Source organism: Bombus flavifrons, chromosome 6, assembly GCF_040668555.2.
Source record: "Bombus flavifrons isolate JBK064 chromosome 6, iyBomFlav1_principal, whole genome shotgun sequence".
NCBI lineage: Eukaryota > Metazoa > Arthropoda > Insecta > Hymenoptera > Apidae > Bombus > Bombus flavifrons.
Window position 1 is genome coordinate 6,958,365 of NC_138447.1, and position 14,403 is coordinate 6,972,767.

Below are 14,403 nucleotides of genomic sequence, written 5' to 3' on the forward strand. Positions count from 1 at the left end.
TTAATCGCAAAACGCGTAACAATCTACGAGTACAGATGCATGTATACCGAGAGTACGAAAGGCATCTGTGATAAGAAATAACAAGGCATAACTGACACGTGTTTACGCGTCGAGAGAATCTGTCGAAAGAATAATCTAGGAAATTTTTTACACGAGTCGAATCGAACAATAGAGTTCCTGGCTAATCGGCGACACGTTGAAGCGCGCGAATGCGGGCATGGGCGCAGGCGTAAATGCGCGCGCAGACACAAGTTCAGGCGCAAGCGCAGTAGCAGGCGCCAGACCGGAATCAGCGCACGTGTCATACGATTGGACGCGTAAACATCATTTCAACGCACTAATTTACACGATATAAAAATCTCCTTTCCTTTGTATCATTTTTCGCTAATGTATGTACAAATAAACGGCTACCGATAACTCTTTTCGAATGCAGCGCGCATTCTCTTCGAACAAAGTATTTTTAAATAGAGTTGTCGCATTTCGTTCGTCAACGTTTCTCTATTTATTTAATGACAAGCGTCTGTTTTAGTCTAAGAGCTGGCTATATAAATTTCAACGTTACTTGTCGTGATTCGCATCATGCAGCTGTGATTTCTACATGGAAAGGTTGAATTACCGTTGCCAGTAACAAAACCTGCCAGGTAGAAGTTGGTGTACAATAGATGGGTCTTGAAAATACGCGTAGATACAGTAAATAATAGTACACACATGGAAAAGTATCGGCGGAAGTCTAGGTAGAAAATAAAATGCCGGCAGATATCGCCAAAGTTAGTAAAGTCAATGATCGTACAAGAACACAACAAGTATACGAAGCACTGTCAAAATCGATAGCTGCTAATAAATTACCACTTTCGTTCTGTTCGAGCATTGGATTCCAAGTTCTCATGTCCGTTGTTGAGCCCAATCCGTTTTAAAAGCATCGACCGAACAAAAAATAAAAGAGCTTTAGCGAACAACTACAAAAATCGAATATAAATTTTAGTCTTACAGCTTCAATTGTATAAATGAATCGCTGGGACCACGAAACGATTCGCAGTATGCGCACACTGTATACGCTGCGCTCATTATTAACTTCATTAGCAACGATAATCCAATCTATTCAAGTAGAAATGACTGCGCCGAGTAACGTTGTAATTTATTATGTAGCCAGCTCTTGGTCTATTTCCTTGTACGTTGAATGGGAACAAAACGATTAAACGTACGTGTATGTATTTGTTTCACGCACACTGAGATGGCCAAAGTACACGTCGATCGGAAGATACATCGAAATCTTGTTATACTTTTGGCACTACCCTTGTTTGTTCGTTCGTTCGTTTCGTTCGTTTCGTTCGTTTCGTTCGTTTCGTTCGTTTCGTTCTGTTCGTTTCGTTCTGTTCGTTTCGTTCTGTTCGTTTCGTTCGTTTCGTTCGTTTCGTTCGTTTCGTTCGTTTCGTTCGTTTCGTTCGTTTCGTTCGTTTCGTTCGTTTCGTTCGTTTCGTTCGTTTCGTTCGTTTCGTTCGTTTCGTTCCGTTCGTTTCGTTTGTTTCGTTCGTTTGTTCGTTTCTTCGACGATTCGGTGTGTTTCTTATTTCTTACGTAGGCTGAAATTTTCCGTGGTGTCCAGGTTACTTATACAAGGACAATTTGAGGTAGTCAAAATATTCGAAGAGCTCGACGGTCAATGCGATGTCACCAATCGTTTAAAATTATCGATCATTTCGTGTTGATACGAGAAGAAACGCGATCGTCTATTAAATCATTACTACACACAGGTTGAGCCCTTTTGAACTGTCGCGTCGTTGAACGCTTATTCGTACCAAAAATAATATAGCTTTCGTTGACAAATCTTTGTTTTTTTGAAAACAATATCTATGTATATTATAAACATGATTATCAAACAACGTTAGACATTTTTACGATAGTGGCATTGGTATGAATAAAGTAGGGATTTGCAGAGAAATAGAGATGTGAAGAATAAAGAGCGAAGATAGAAACAGGAAGAAACACGAAAATATGGCAACAAATAGCTGTAACATAGATATGATTAGTGAACTTACAGATCGGTTTCTCTCGCGATGCGAACACCTATTTGAGATACTCATCCAACAGCAACAGCAACTGTATAGGATCGTTTAGAATATAAATACACAGTCGATCGGCGCGTTTCCTATATGTATAAATGAGAAACATGATATCTATAAAAGTTTTGAACGAAAGAAACGTTTATCGATGCACAGATGGTAGAGAAAGATAAAGGAGAAGATCTTTCGACCTTACAGCGGTCGCGTTCGCCAGTAGTTCTCGTTCGAGCAAGTGTATCAAATCGGTAACGATTCGAAAAAAGACGCGTCATACTCTCTTTGGACGAACGGCCGAACGTAATCGAACAACGAAACGAAGATTTGTCGAAAAGCCTGTAGAATCCATGAAAACTAACACAAACACACACGTCTGTGCGATAACGATAAGGGTTATCCTTTCGATCGATTGTACCGAATAGTGATTCTTCTTCGAAGAATGCTTCGTTCGAACAAATTTCTAAAATGTACTATGGACAATCTTGTCGTCGAAACTCTCGTTTTGTATGTACATATGTATAGACAAAACAATCTATTCGTTGAATGTAAAGTTGCCGACTGAATATTAGAAGTAATAGTAGCTACAGTAATAACGAAAGTAAAGTGATAACGATAGCAAAAAAGAAAAGTATTAATAATACTAATTGACGGTAATTATCAACAACGATATATATATAACATAACAATGTACAACAAGGATACTGATGATCATAATGATAGAAAAGATAAGCAAAGTATGGAGGAAAAAAGAAGAAACAGAAGGAGAAATTAAGATAAGCAATAATACTAGAGGTAATAAGAAGAATGATCAAAACCAGCTAGGTCCGCCAAACTTCGTCGAAAGTCCACCAATGCCCTTGCCAAACATGCTTCCAACTTTTTCAACAACGTTCGAAGTAACGTTGCTGATTAGATTCGCGTCTTCGCTGTTGACCGTTTCGACGACCGTTACTTTTGGCTTTGGTCGTTCTACCTCGTCGTCGTTACCGTTCTCCGAAAGACCTCTAAATAATAAGGGAGAACAAGATTGTACAACTCTGTCGTATCGCTTTCGTTTACTATAGGTATTGTCGTTCGATCAAATTACGAGTACTCACTCTTCGTTCTGAACGCTCGTTAAGGCACAAGTCGCTTCTTCCGTTTGCATCCTCTTAAATATAGTCTGATATGTTGTCGAGTTGAGTTTCTCCTCTATGACACCTTGCAGCTCGAAGTCCGAGTAAATCTTTTTTACGATGTGGGCCAAACAGGTACACTGATAGAGATGTAGGCTGTGATCGAGTCTTTCCGAAAGCCATGTGCACAGCATTTGAATTTGCGCCGTATACCATTGCTAAAGGGAAGAAGAACGAGTAGAAAACAGTTTTACAGAGAAGAAAAGTTTGATCAAGCTATCTGTATGCATACCTCGAAGAACGTTAAAATCCATAATTCGTCCAAGACTTTTCCACGAATTTGGTCCATACAGTTTCTCGTAAAGCTCACATAGGCCTGTCCCATTTCTTTTCCGCTTCCCGATACCTTCTAAAAAAGAGTTTCGTAAATAGCTCGCGAACGGACGTGTTAATTTCTATCTGTTAACTTCTATCTTATCGGATTTTCGTGATTTAAGAAAAAGATAATAAACTACCGTTAAACTGAGAATGGAACCTATGAAAGATCCCTCGTCGTAACGAGATAGTTTGGATAAGGTAGTCTCTAGAACCGTGACCAGCTTGTTGATCATTCCTTGGGTCATGGAGGCCAACATTTTTTCTATCAAATCGTCGATATTGCCATGATATTGGTGCTGAAAGGAAATCACAATCGGTGATAGTCACTGTAGCAAAGATTAATACAGTCGGATATGACCCGACGAGGAAACACACTGCGCCTCGTAACTACAAATCCAAACGTAACATTTACTTACACCGGTACAAGGTATAAAATACAAAATGCCAAAATCTGATTAGAAACCTACAAAACTTAACGAATAACTCGAAGTTGTTGCTACAATTTCATTTGCAATTGCATTCCGAGTTTCATGTTAGTATAAACAAAATATTCTGCTATACTGGTTCTATGGTTATGAAACGAGAATATAATACATCTTTTTGCAGGAGGAAAAGACAAATTGCCTTTCAACATGATTCCTAACACGGCACACTTTGTTCTTTATCAGTGGTGTATTTTAGATAAATAAAGAACTTACCACGTCGACACCATCGATGGTGCACAATTCGAAGCTTTGGTTTTTTGCATCGAGAATAACGTTCACCATCGCGCACATTTCCGATGGTATGATGTAATCAGTCGAAATAAAAGTTACACCTTTCTTCAACCACTGTTGAAACGCAGCATCTGTTCGTTGCATGCAAGTTTCGATCATGTCGCATGCCATCAACGTTAATCTCTGTTCTAGATGCTGCCGAAATTCTTGGTCCGGCCAATGAAGGTCACGAATGAAAGATTGAAGCGCATCGAGTTTCCAGAACAATTCGCCGGACGTAGCGCATCCATTCCCTTTTATCTCCCAACGTTCCTTCTCGAAACCTTTTAAAACCGATTGTGCAATGGAGGTTTCCATCAAATCCACGTAACGCACCACCATCGGAGAGAAAGTATCGCGAAGATGCTGATGAAACCTTCCATTCTTCAAATTATCTACGAATCGAGATAAAGAAAGTTAGCCTTGATTGAAAGTTGACGGCGGTAACGATGACGATCAGAAGGAGAAAAAAAAACAAGAAGAAAATGGTAACGATAAATAAGAAAAAAGCTATGAATTTGCAATAAAAAAAAAAGAAAATACAAGTTGTCGAAGTAGAGAATACAGCCGCTCGTTATTTATTTTTCATGTTTTGTGTACGTATCGATGAGAAAATTTGGGAAAGTCTCGTCAAAATTCGCATAATAAATATGACTATATTTCTATATAATAGAAATAATAAAAGTGAAACATTTTGGTTGTAAATTGATCACAAAAGGAATAAAAAGTATGGAGGAACAACAAAAGCACACGTACCATCTTCCCTCAAGTAGTCGTTCAAGATTTTGAAGAGCGGGAAGCTGTCCCATGTGTCGCGCGGTTGTTCGGCAAGCACCTTGTCCATGTCGTCGGCGAACAAGGACCAGAAGATCTCGGCGTGCTCCACCATAAGATCGCTAAACCAGGCGAACGCCTGCGGTACAGTGTAGTAGGAGCGGCTCGTGAAAATATTGGACGTCACACATACATACGGCGGGTATGAGTAATATAAAACTCAGGGCGATGGGAATTTCGCCCTGAGGAAAGAATCCTCGAGTATACGTAGATACGATAAGGCCTATTTGTCGTAATACGATCTTGTACATAACGTATATGTATTATGCATTTTGCCTACCGATTCTAAATAATCCAAATGGCTCGAGGAATTCATGGAAAAACAGCAAGCTAGTATTACTTAGTATTTGTTGGACTTTTTGAAACATGCAGCAACAACAGGCAAATAAAAAAATTCTCTTTGTTGCTTCAGCGAGGACGTAGTCTGAGCGTGAACGCGATTCGTATGCAGATGAATGTGATCGTGATTACCAAAACTGTTTGCCTTTTCCTTCTCGTCAATGATCTTACTTCTCGAGGATCCAGAAAAGATGACATTCAGTTGTAGAAACCCAACTAATACCTTCGAATAGTGCTCCCCGTTTTGTTGAAGCAGATCCACGCACATTTCGGCCAGATGAATGAGATCCTCGAGCTTCTTGCTAGGCGAGGCACAAACCTCACCGCTGAAGTCATCTTCGATCTTAGCTTCGGCAGAAAGTTTCGTATAATTAACAAGAGCAGCTTTCTCGAGGCAACTCTTGATCAAAGCCTTCACTTCCTCGGGAGGTACGGAACTGACGCCATCCTTCATCATTACTCGTTCCAAAAGAGACAGAGTAGCTTTCAATGCACCCTCCGGCCGACCGAAAGGGAAACTGTATCTATGTATTTCGACAAGAATTCCATTTTTTATCACTTCAGCAAAAGAACGAAAGGAGAAAGGAAAGAGAAAGACAAAAGAAATACAGAGTAATTGCTATTAACTACAGTCTCTTACCTAAAATTAGTAATTTGTTCTTCGAGGATTTGCCTGAGCCTTTCTTTCACCTCTTGAAATTTCTCCTTTTCCTCGTGAGTGATAGAACCGACTCTATCCGTGCGGCTGCCGTAGACGTGGCTGGCGCAAAAGGCGAAACTAAAGTGAATCAGAGTTGGATCGATCATGAGTCCGCGATCGATTCTGTCCAGTAGATCGTTCAAGTAGCACAAATGTCGAAAACAGCCTCGTACTCCGTATCTGCGAAGGCAAGCGAACGAGAACGCAAGTTCACGATGTTCTGTTTCAGGTACAGGAGATCTTTTCTCGCATCTCATAATAGCGTTACCTAGCGCAATATTCGTCCAGAACGAATAATTGACCGGGTGAAAACCAGCCAAGGGAACAGTATGGATCATTCAAGCGATAATCCAGAATCAAGTTTTGTAAAAACTTGAAGAGAACGTGGTGATCGAACTTGCAAGGATCCGCGCTAATGTAATCTTCCATCCCGTGCTTTTTCGCTCGATCGGCGTCGCCCTGTATCTTACTGATGGTGGAATTTTTGTCCGCGGAAACTGGTGGAGTGGGTTTGTGAGACTGGCCAGTCGCCCTGTACATGACCATTACCCAGGTCTGGCACTCGTTCTCATCGTCCGTAGCGAACACTATGCTGTCCCCTTCGCGAACGGCATTAAAATAAAATCTGCAAAAAGATGATGCATGGTATTTATCATTTTACGCTCACTGTCAGTCAAGTTATTCCATCATTTCTGTATTTCTCTGTTCCGTTTATACGCGTTTCTTCGTTTAACTGAACTTTTTGAAACAAATTCTAGCCCGTAACCAAAATATTTAGAAATTTACAAATGGTGGTATTTTGGATTAATACATGCACCGATAATCATTCAATTGTACGTTGAAGAGTATACTGTAACACCAGACAACGTGTACTTTCCGAATGAGCACGAAAATCAAAACTCTTAAGGTTTCATAAACTCATCGCGTTATTAGTTGCAAGTCGAATAACTACACGCAGATACTTGTAATCGTCGCGATTGCAATCGCGAGTATTACCACGACCATTCGTGTATTCAACTGTATCCGATCGTACATCGATCGTAATTCACGTGAAATGTATAGATACAGTGGAGTGTACCGGAACGAATGTAATTGATTCAGGAATACATATAGCATACACCGAGATATCTGTGTGTATTTCGTTGTATCAAACTGATTCTCTTGATAAACCCTGGTCATGCGTGTAGTTAGCATACGTTCGTTCCGATAACATACTCCACTGTACATGTACACAGGTGATATCTACCTTCCGTCATCTAGATCCATGCCAACCATAAGATTAGCAGAGGCAGGTTCGATATAGTCAACCGTATAACCATCTAGCTGCATCATCTCTGAGGGTTCGCTTCTCCTCTCTTTGTACGAGCACATCGCAAACGTGTACTGAGAAACTTGAACTAGCACGTGGTATCGTTTCTTCCACTTTTTCCACACAGACTTGCCCATTGCGTAAAGGTAGCCGCAGTGTTTCATGTTGAAGGGTTTGTCCATTCGGCAACCAACTTTGATGAGGAGATCCTGGTCGGGACAGTTTTTCGGGACGGACATTCGATACCATTCCGGATGTTTGCAGGAGAACGGTGTAGGTCGCAGATGTACCTTGCCTAGCTCCTTATCCTCGAGCGCGAGCATCGCCGAATTTTCAGTGTAGAGTCGAACCTTGACCAATGGCAGCGGTTGCATGGTGGTAAAGTCGCCCTGCGTGTCCCACCTGTAAATCGACGCGGCCAAAGAGAGAAAGAAAAAAAAAACAGAGAAGAAACGATGTAAGGGCGAGTCGGTGCAATATGCCAAAACGTGGATGCAAAAAAAGAAAAGAAAAAAATAAATGGAACTTTCGGTTTAGCTCCGCAGAATTTAGCTCTACCGGTGGTCTACTTAATGCTCGGGCTACTACTCACATAGGTTTCGAAGCCTCGGCGTGATCGGTTTGCAGCTTTTTGCCACGATCGACTTCCATCGTGCAATAAACTATCTTGTTCGGCGGCAAACTCTTCAAGCCCCTGACCTCTACAACTACCACAGCCAGCTGGAAGGTCAGGCCTACGTCCATTTTGGTTAACTGCGGTTCCGAGTCAGCGGAGTCGCTCTCCAATTTAACGAGAGAACCCTGACCGCGGCAGCGGGAGCGCTCACGTCGATGGTTGCAGCGCTTCAGCTTCTGCAGGCCGTATTTGCTGTCTGTCGAACCTTTCGAGACCGGTAATGACTCTAAATTAGCCATCAACAGGTTGATAGACGACTTGAGTTCCTCGATGTAGAGCGACTCCATTTCTTTTAGAAGGAACTTGGGCATAAGCTTGCGGTTCTATCGAACAAGAGGAAAACAGCGATCGTAACGATCGTGCGTATGTGCAGAGTAGAATCTCGTTTATCCGAAGCTGAACATTAACTTGTTCCTATAAACGAATCGCGAATAAACGAGGTACTACCGTACTTGGAAACATATAAAACAAACGCAAACAGACGAATGCATGCATCGAAAAGCGTTACCTTTTCCATGTCATTAACCCTTTGGAGGCGACCATCCAGCTCCCTCCTGATGGCGGCAGCCTGTTCGTCGGCTGAGTCCAACAGGAGGGCGTTGAACAGAAGCTGATGTTCGAACTTCTTGATGCCAAGAATTTGCTGAAACATGTCGTACAGCTGCTCCTTCGGTAGAATCATCTCCGAGATCAAAGACTGCTGTTGCATCCTGGAGGGCCTCTTGGTCTCCTCGTCTCCCGAACCTTTCATGATACAATCGAATTTGGCCAACCAGGACGTAAGTACAGTCTCTTTGCTCAATCCGTCGATTTCCGGGAAGCGTAGAACACGTATCTTTATGTTCTCCTTGAACACCTCGCGGAAGTCGAGTTGTGAGCAAGCACCGCTTTGCACCATTTGCAGCACTCGATCCGACGTCAGAAATACGTCGTAATAATTCTGTATGGCATTGCGGAACGCTTCATCCGCCATTATCTGCGTTTCTCCTTTTAGAAAACTCTGTAAATCATAACAAAGCATATGAGTCTTTCCTTCACCCTCTCCTTTCTTTCTCCCCGTCTCTTTTTCTACGGATTACGAAGTCGAGACGGATCGACTCGTGTCAATCGCTCTCCTTCTATCAGCCACTCGAAGGTGAAGGTTACTCGTTTGCGACGAATTCGTGCATAAAACGACAGTATACGGCTTCTTTCATCGCGTTACATCTTCTTAGACGGGTTTCTTTCGTTCGCCCTTTGATCTTTCGATCGTTTATACGTATACTCGCTGGAAACGATATAGTATAATCGTTAATCGAAGCTTTAAAAAGAGACAGCCGTTGACATAGCCGTACGCAGGACGATAGAAGCAATTATCTTACTTAATCTTACTTGTTATCTTAAAATGCAAAAGTTATTTGTAAATTAATATTCTGCTCGCGATCTTTCGTTAATCTTTCAAAATTGATCCGTAATCGGCGAAGATTGGGACGTGTGCTTTCGAAGAAGACACGAAGAAACGGTCCTGAGTCGACATTCGCACGACTCCGAACGACCGAGTTATATCGTACGAAGATGGGCAGAGATAACGTGCGTATATCTGCATATACGACGGAGAACGGGAAAGAAACGAACAAAGATGGAATATCTGTCGGTTGATCGTTCGCGGGCAAGTCGATGCGAAGAAGAAACATCGATGATTACCTGAAAACGAGAACATATCGTTTCGAGTTGCTGCTTGGTCACTTTTAGCGAACGTTTCGTCATATCCAGTGGTTGTTTGGCGTTAAACGGATACGAAATGCATCTCGATACGAACACGTACAACTGTATCCTAGTCTTCCTTTCCTCTTCTTCCCGCTCTTGTTTATCCTATGCAGAGTAAGATCACGCTTGAACGTAAAAATCTTTTGAACAAAGGACAAAGTGTAAATGAAAGAGACAAAGGTATAGATAGATACTTGGAGATCCGCTTCGGTCTTCTCGCTGGCGACGGAGGGCGAAGGGCTGGTAGGTCTCTGAGCGTAACTTGCCGCATCCTGGGCGGTAGACATCGACGGCGACAACGAGCTTCTCGCTGTGGTGTAACTAGATGCATCCAATGTGCCATCCTGGCTGGTAGCCGTGCCAGCACGAGGTGTCCCGACCGGTCCGTGGATCGATCCTCCTGGTGAGGCCAACGAGCTCACGCTACCTGATACGGGACCGCTCGCGCCACCAAGGCTAGCCCCAGGTCCGATCTGTCGCCGGGATCCGTACGAGCTACCGCTCCCTGTGCGAACTCCACCACTACCTCCGCCACCTCCGCCGCCGCTAACACTCCCGACATGCTGCGAACTTTGATCCTCCTCGCTTTCCGACTCCGACGAGCTCGGGTCAATCATTCTGCTTCCTCAGGATATACTTCCCTTATGGTCCAGGAAGCCTAACCTTCCCTCTCAGTTACGGATCCGTTCTTCCTCCGCTTCTTCTTCTCCACCACACCTACGATCGAACCAGTTTCTTTTCATTTTCGTATGCCGTATATACATGCTCTATCTATCTCCGTTTTTTGTCTACTTTCGTATTCACGTTCTTTCTTATTTCCATTTCTTATTTACGCGAGACTCGAGAGAGCAAGTACATGCACGTAAATTCCAACGAGAGAGCATTAAAAGAGATAAAGCAACAACAAACGTTTGCCGGTTCAGATGCAACGAATATCGATTGTCCACCGTTTGTTCGTCTCCGTTCGACTCTATTCTCTTTGTTGCTCCTTCGTGTCACTCCACTTCCTTTTCGATCAAGAATTGACTTGCGCGCGTGCTCGCGCGTCAAACACGCGACACGAAACGCGACGAGAAACCCGGCGACAGATTCTGATCAAGCAACGCGCCGATCATCGATCCTCTCGTATACTCGTGTATCGAAGAGGCGATACGGCACGACGCGAAATTCGGCGCCAGCACGGTAAAGGAGATTCACGAATTCGTTATAATCACCCGTATATGGGTCTTAATTACATACAGATATGTAAATATTTCTGGCGCAACGGCGATAAGCGGTGTCACAGTCCGAGCACGAGTTTAGATTCGAGTCGAATAGAACGTTTCGTATTCACACACATCTTTTTCACGACACTTACGTTTCTCCTCCTTTTCAACGTTTTACCCACGTGTTCCACTTTTTTACATTCCCGATTTTTACGTTTTCACAGATTTGCCATTCTACGAATAACGTATTTCGAACGAAAGAAAAACTTCCTCCTCGATGCGTTTCATATCGATTCTTTTTATTCTTAGTGCATCTAGCGCTTACACGGATCGTTTCTCTTCGCCCGGCGTTCCTTGTTACTGCCTCTCACGCGCGTCAAAACCACGAAGTAAACGTTATATTTAATTAACTAAGGATCTCTTTTAACGAAAGCAAGCCTATCTATGACCAAACGTTGGTAGTTCGCGTTGCTCCTCCGATATTTTTTATCCAGGGAAAGTCGAGATAACAACGCGAACCAACGAACGCTCGTTTCGAGAAAGTAATTTGCATCGATACAGGGTAATACGCTTATACTATACTACAGGATATACTAGTTACCGACACTCTCGTTTCAACCGACGAATAGAAACGCGCGCAACTACCGGCAGCGATATGCTTCGTTATCGCCGCGTATCCTTTGCCTGCATATCCTTCCGTCGATTCAGATGTTTATCGTCGTTGTTAAGTGCGTTTCTGCTACGTTCTATCAAAACCTGTTTTAACATTCGTGTACCATATAGACAACCGCGAGCTAAACCAAGTTGAAGTTAGACGTTTCGGCGTGAACGTTATCTATTGATTTAATGCGAAACACGAAAACGAATTGGAAGAATGTACCGTCGTTCGGTGTTCGTTGGGTGTGTCACGGTACATAGAGAACTTTGGAAACGAATCAACTTGTTGGAGTGATTTTTTCTCTCTATGTATACCTATATATCCACCTATCTAGCTATGTATTTATCTCTTTTCCTGTTTCGCTTACTGGCGCATAAGCTCGCTCGTGTTCGTATTCTCGTTTGCTCTTTCGCACTCTCGTTCTCTTTCGTGCATGCGCACGTGTCACAGCTTTCGCGATCGTTATTGCGAACCCACTGAAACCAACCTTTTTTTTCAAGCGATACGCGGCCACAATGACCCTGAATATCGGCAGATCATCCTGCGTTCATGCTATCACGCTGCAATCCACTCCGAGGTCTTCCTCCGTGTCGCGAATATATTGGATCAATTTTCGTAATGCGTACCCGTAACGCGACACTGCGATCTATTGGCAAGAGAAAAAGGAAGGATAGCTGATTTCCTTTAATACACCGGTTATCGTATAAACATCGACCGATATCGACAAGCGTGAACGAAGGTTAAAGAGAGTGAACGGGTCGAACTCTCAACGAACGTGACGTACCTCAACGTACTCAACCGCCTTCGTTCGTCTACTAACTAACCACCGAGATCATAGCGCCGACGCCGATACCGACACCGACGCCGACGCCGACGCCGACGCCGACGCGGCTGTCCACACCATTATGGAAACACTCCGAAAGATAAAGACAAACTGTCGTAAAGCAGACGAAACGACGGATTGATAAAAAGAAAAGAGATATAAATACCCAAAAGTATGTGAAACTAAAAATGAAATGTGTTGCAAGCAAAATATTCAAAAGTATAAAAAAACTAACGATGAAAGTAAATACTAAGTGGATTGCTATGCGTAACAAAGTGTTACAGATCTTCTTCTAATAAAAAGGCCAAAAAAGATAAAGAAATATGATTGTACAGATAAACGAACGTATTTTAAAAATCAAATTTGAGGTAAAGAAGATAAGAAGGAAGAAAAATTTTTTATGAAAATAATTACACAAAGTAAGTTGATAAAGATGAAGTGGAAGCATAAACTACGTCGAGTCTGAGAACGGGAGGACAATATGGAGAATGGGGTGTGTCGAAGAAGAGGGTTAAAAAGAGAGGTAAAGAGAAAGTAAGAAAGAGAGGCTGTAGGCAGAAACGATTGGCAGTGGGCCATCGATTGGGTGCGCGCGATTGTCAACGTTGCCGGCCATCCGGCGTTACTACTGCCGTTCTTCTCTTTTCATATCGATACTTTATATCTGCGCTTAAACATACTCTAATATGTAGTTAATTCTTCCTTCTTATTCTACCTTTTCGTTAACGTTTTGTGATTCTCACCTCGCCTCCGATTTTTTACATTATTCGCTTATCGATTACTAGGCTAGATTATCAACGTATGCGAAGCAATAGCTTCATATTTTTGTTCTTAACGAACCCTCCGTTTTACAAGGAAACAGAAGTTTCACGTAATTTTAATGCAGAAATATTCTGTTCAACCACTTGCTAACGACCAACTCGCTTGCTGGGTTTTTAAGGTCAAGTGACTTCTCTCTAGAATCTAGAGTCTAGAGTCTAGTATCCAGAATCTAGATGCTTAGAAATACTTTAAATTCGAGATAGAAACGACGCGTCTGTTTACGACACGTTACGAGTCAATATATCCTAGCTCTATCCTAATCTAACACATTTCACGTAAATGAACGTAAAACGCTTACAATGCAAACTCGTCTTTCGAACAATTGTCGTTGTCAACCAAAATGAAACAGTGTTGGACTAGAAACATACAAAAGAAAATAATGTTTTATTCAAATAATGCCAATGAATGTGGATAATGAAAACGATTCTCTGATATACATTACGCTTAAACATACGTATACGTGGTTGTCACTATGGTCGCTTCTGCTTCTGGTAGGAACACATATGTATATGCAGATTATTGTACATCGATATTTAATCAAGTAAATTAGAAGTGCTGTAATAACTTAGTTACAGCGGAACAATTCAACGATTCTGCCGAGGTCTCGTTATTAATTTCGCTAGTCCAGTAAACATGAAAACATTCGTGACCTAGGATGAAGTTACGCCATTTGCCTTCTCAGAGTCAGCGTATTCACTTGAAATCTGGCACTCTGCCAACTATGGAAAAATAGGTTATCGATCAATCGCTCGTATTTCGCACCAGCTGCAATTTTAAATTCGTAAAGAAACATTGCAAGATATTTTATTTTATATTTATTTTATTCTGTCTTTGAATTTAATTCTTTTTTAGTTCATTATTTCCGCTTTTCATCTGTCTTACCTTTTACTCTCTCATTTCCTAATACCTCGTGATATTATGGTTATTCTTTACTTCATTAGCACGACTACATCTAACTTCAAACGATCGGTCGATTTCTCAAATTT

At 42.1% G+C, this 14,403-nt stretch overlaps 1 protein-coding gene across 5 annotated transcripts; it reads right to left on the reverse strand.

Annotated features, from left to right (window-relative positions):
• Positions 1-1,391: 1,391 nt before the first annotated feature.
• Cadps (calcium-dependent secretion activator 1) lies at positions 1,392-12,875 on the reverse strand. Of its 5 annotated transcripts, XM_069115073.1 has the most exons (16): positions 12,557-12,875; positions 12,256-12,418; positions 10,104-10,626; positions 9,847-10,014; positions 8,672-9,163; positions 8,080-8,486; positions 7,425-7,889; positions 6,447-6,803; positions 6,119-6,358; positions 5,700-6,002; positions 5,062-5,228; positions 4,249-4,700; positions 3,688-3,846; positions 3,465-3,581; positions 3,155-3,390; positions 1,392-3,061 (listed from the first exon to the last, which is right to left on the reverse strand). In XM_069115073.1, exons 3-16 carry the CDS (start codon positions 10,524-10,526, stop codon positions 2,866-2,868), a joined length of 4,182 nt encoding a protein of 1,393 aa, XP_068971174.1. In that variant the 5' UTR covers positions 10,527-10,626; positions 12,256-12,418; positions 12,557-12,875; the 3' UTR covers positions 1,392-2,865. The 5 variants fall into 5 exon arrangements, with proteins under 5 accessions (XP_068971174.1, XP_068971176.1, XP_068971177.1 ...); XM_069115075.1 differs by having other exon boundaries at positions 3,465-3,578; positions 12,256-12,603; XM_069115076.1 differs by having other exon boundaries at positions 5,062-5,218; positions 5,702-6,002; positions 12,256-12,602.
• Between the last annotated feature and the right edge of the window lie 1,528 nt (positions 12,876-14,403).

Coding starts and splice junctions, on each gene's coding strand:
- Cadps (XM_069115073.1), bottom strand. CDS start 10,526: ATGATTGACCCGAGCTCGTCGGAGTCGGAAAGCGAGGAGGATCAAAGT. Junction 7,890..8,079: donor GCCGAGGCTTCGAAACCTAT/GTGAGTAGTAGC, acceptor GTCGATTTACAG/GTGGGACACGCAGGGCGACT. Junction 3,847..4,248: donor CCATCGATGGTGTCGACGTG/GTAAGTTCTTTA, acceptor ATTTCCTTTCAG/CACCAATATCATGGCAATAT.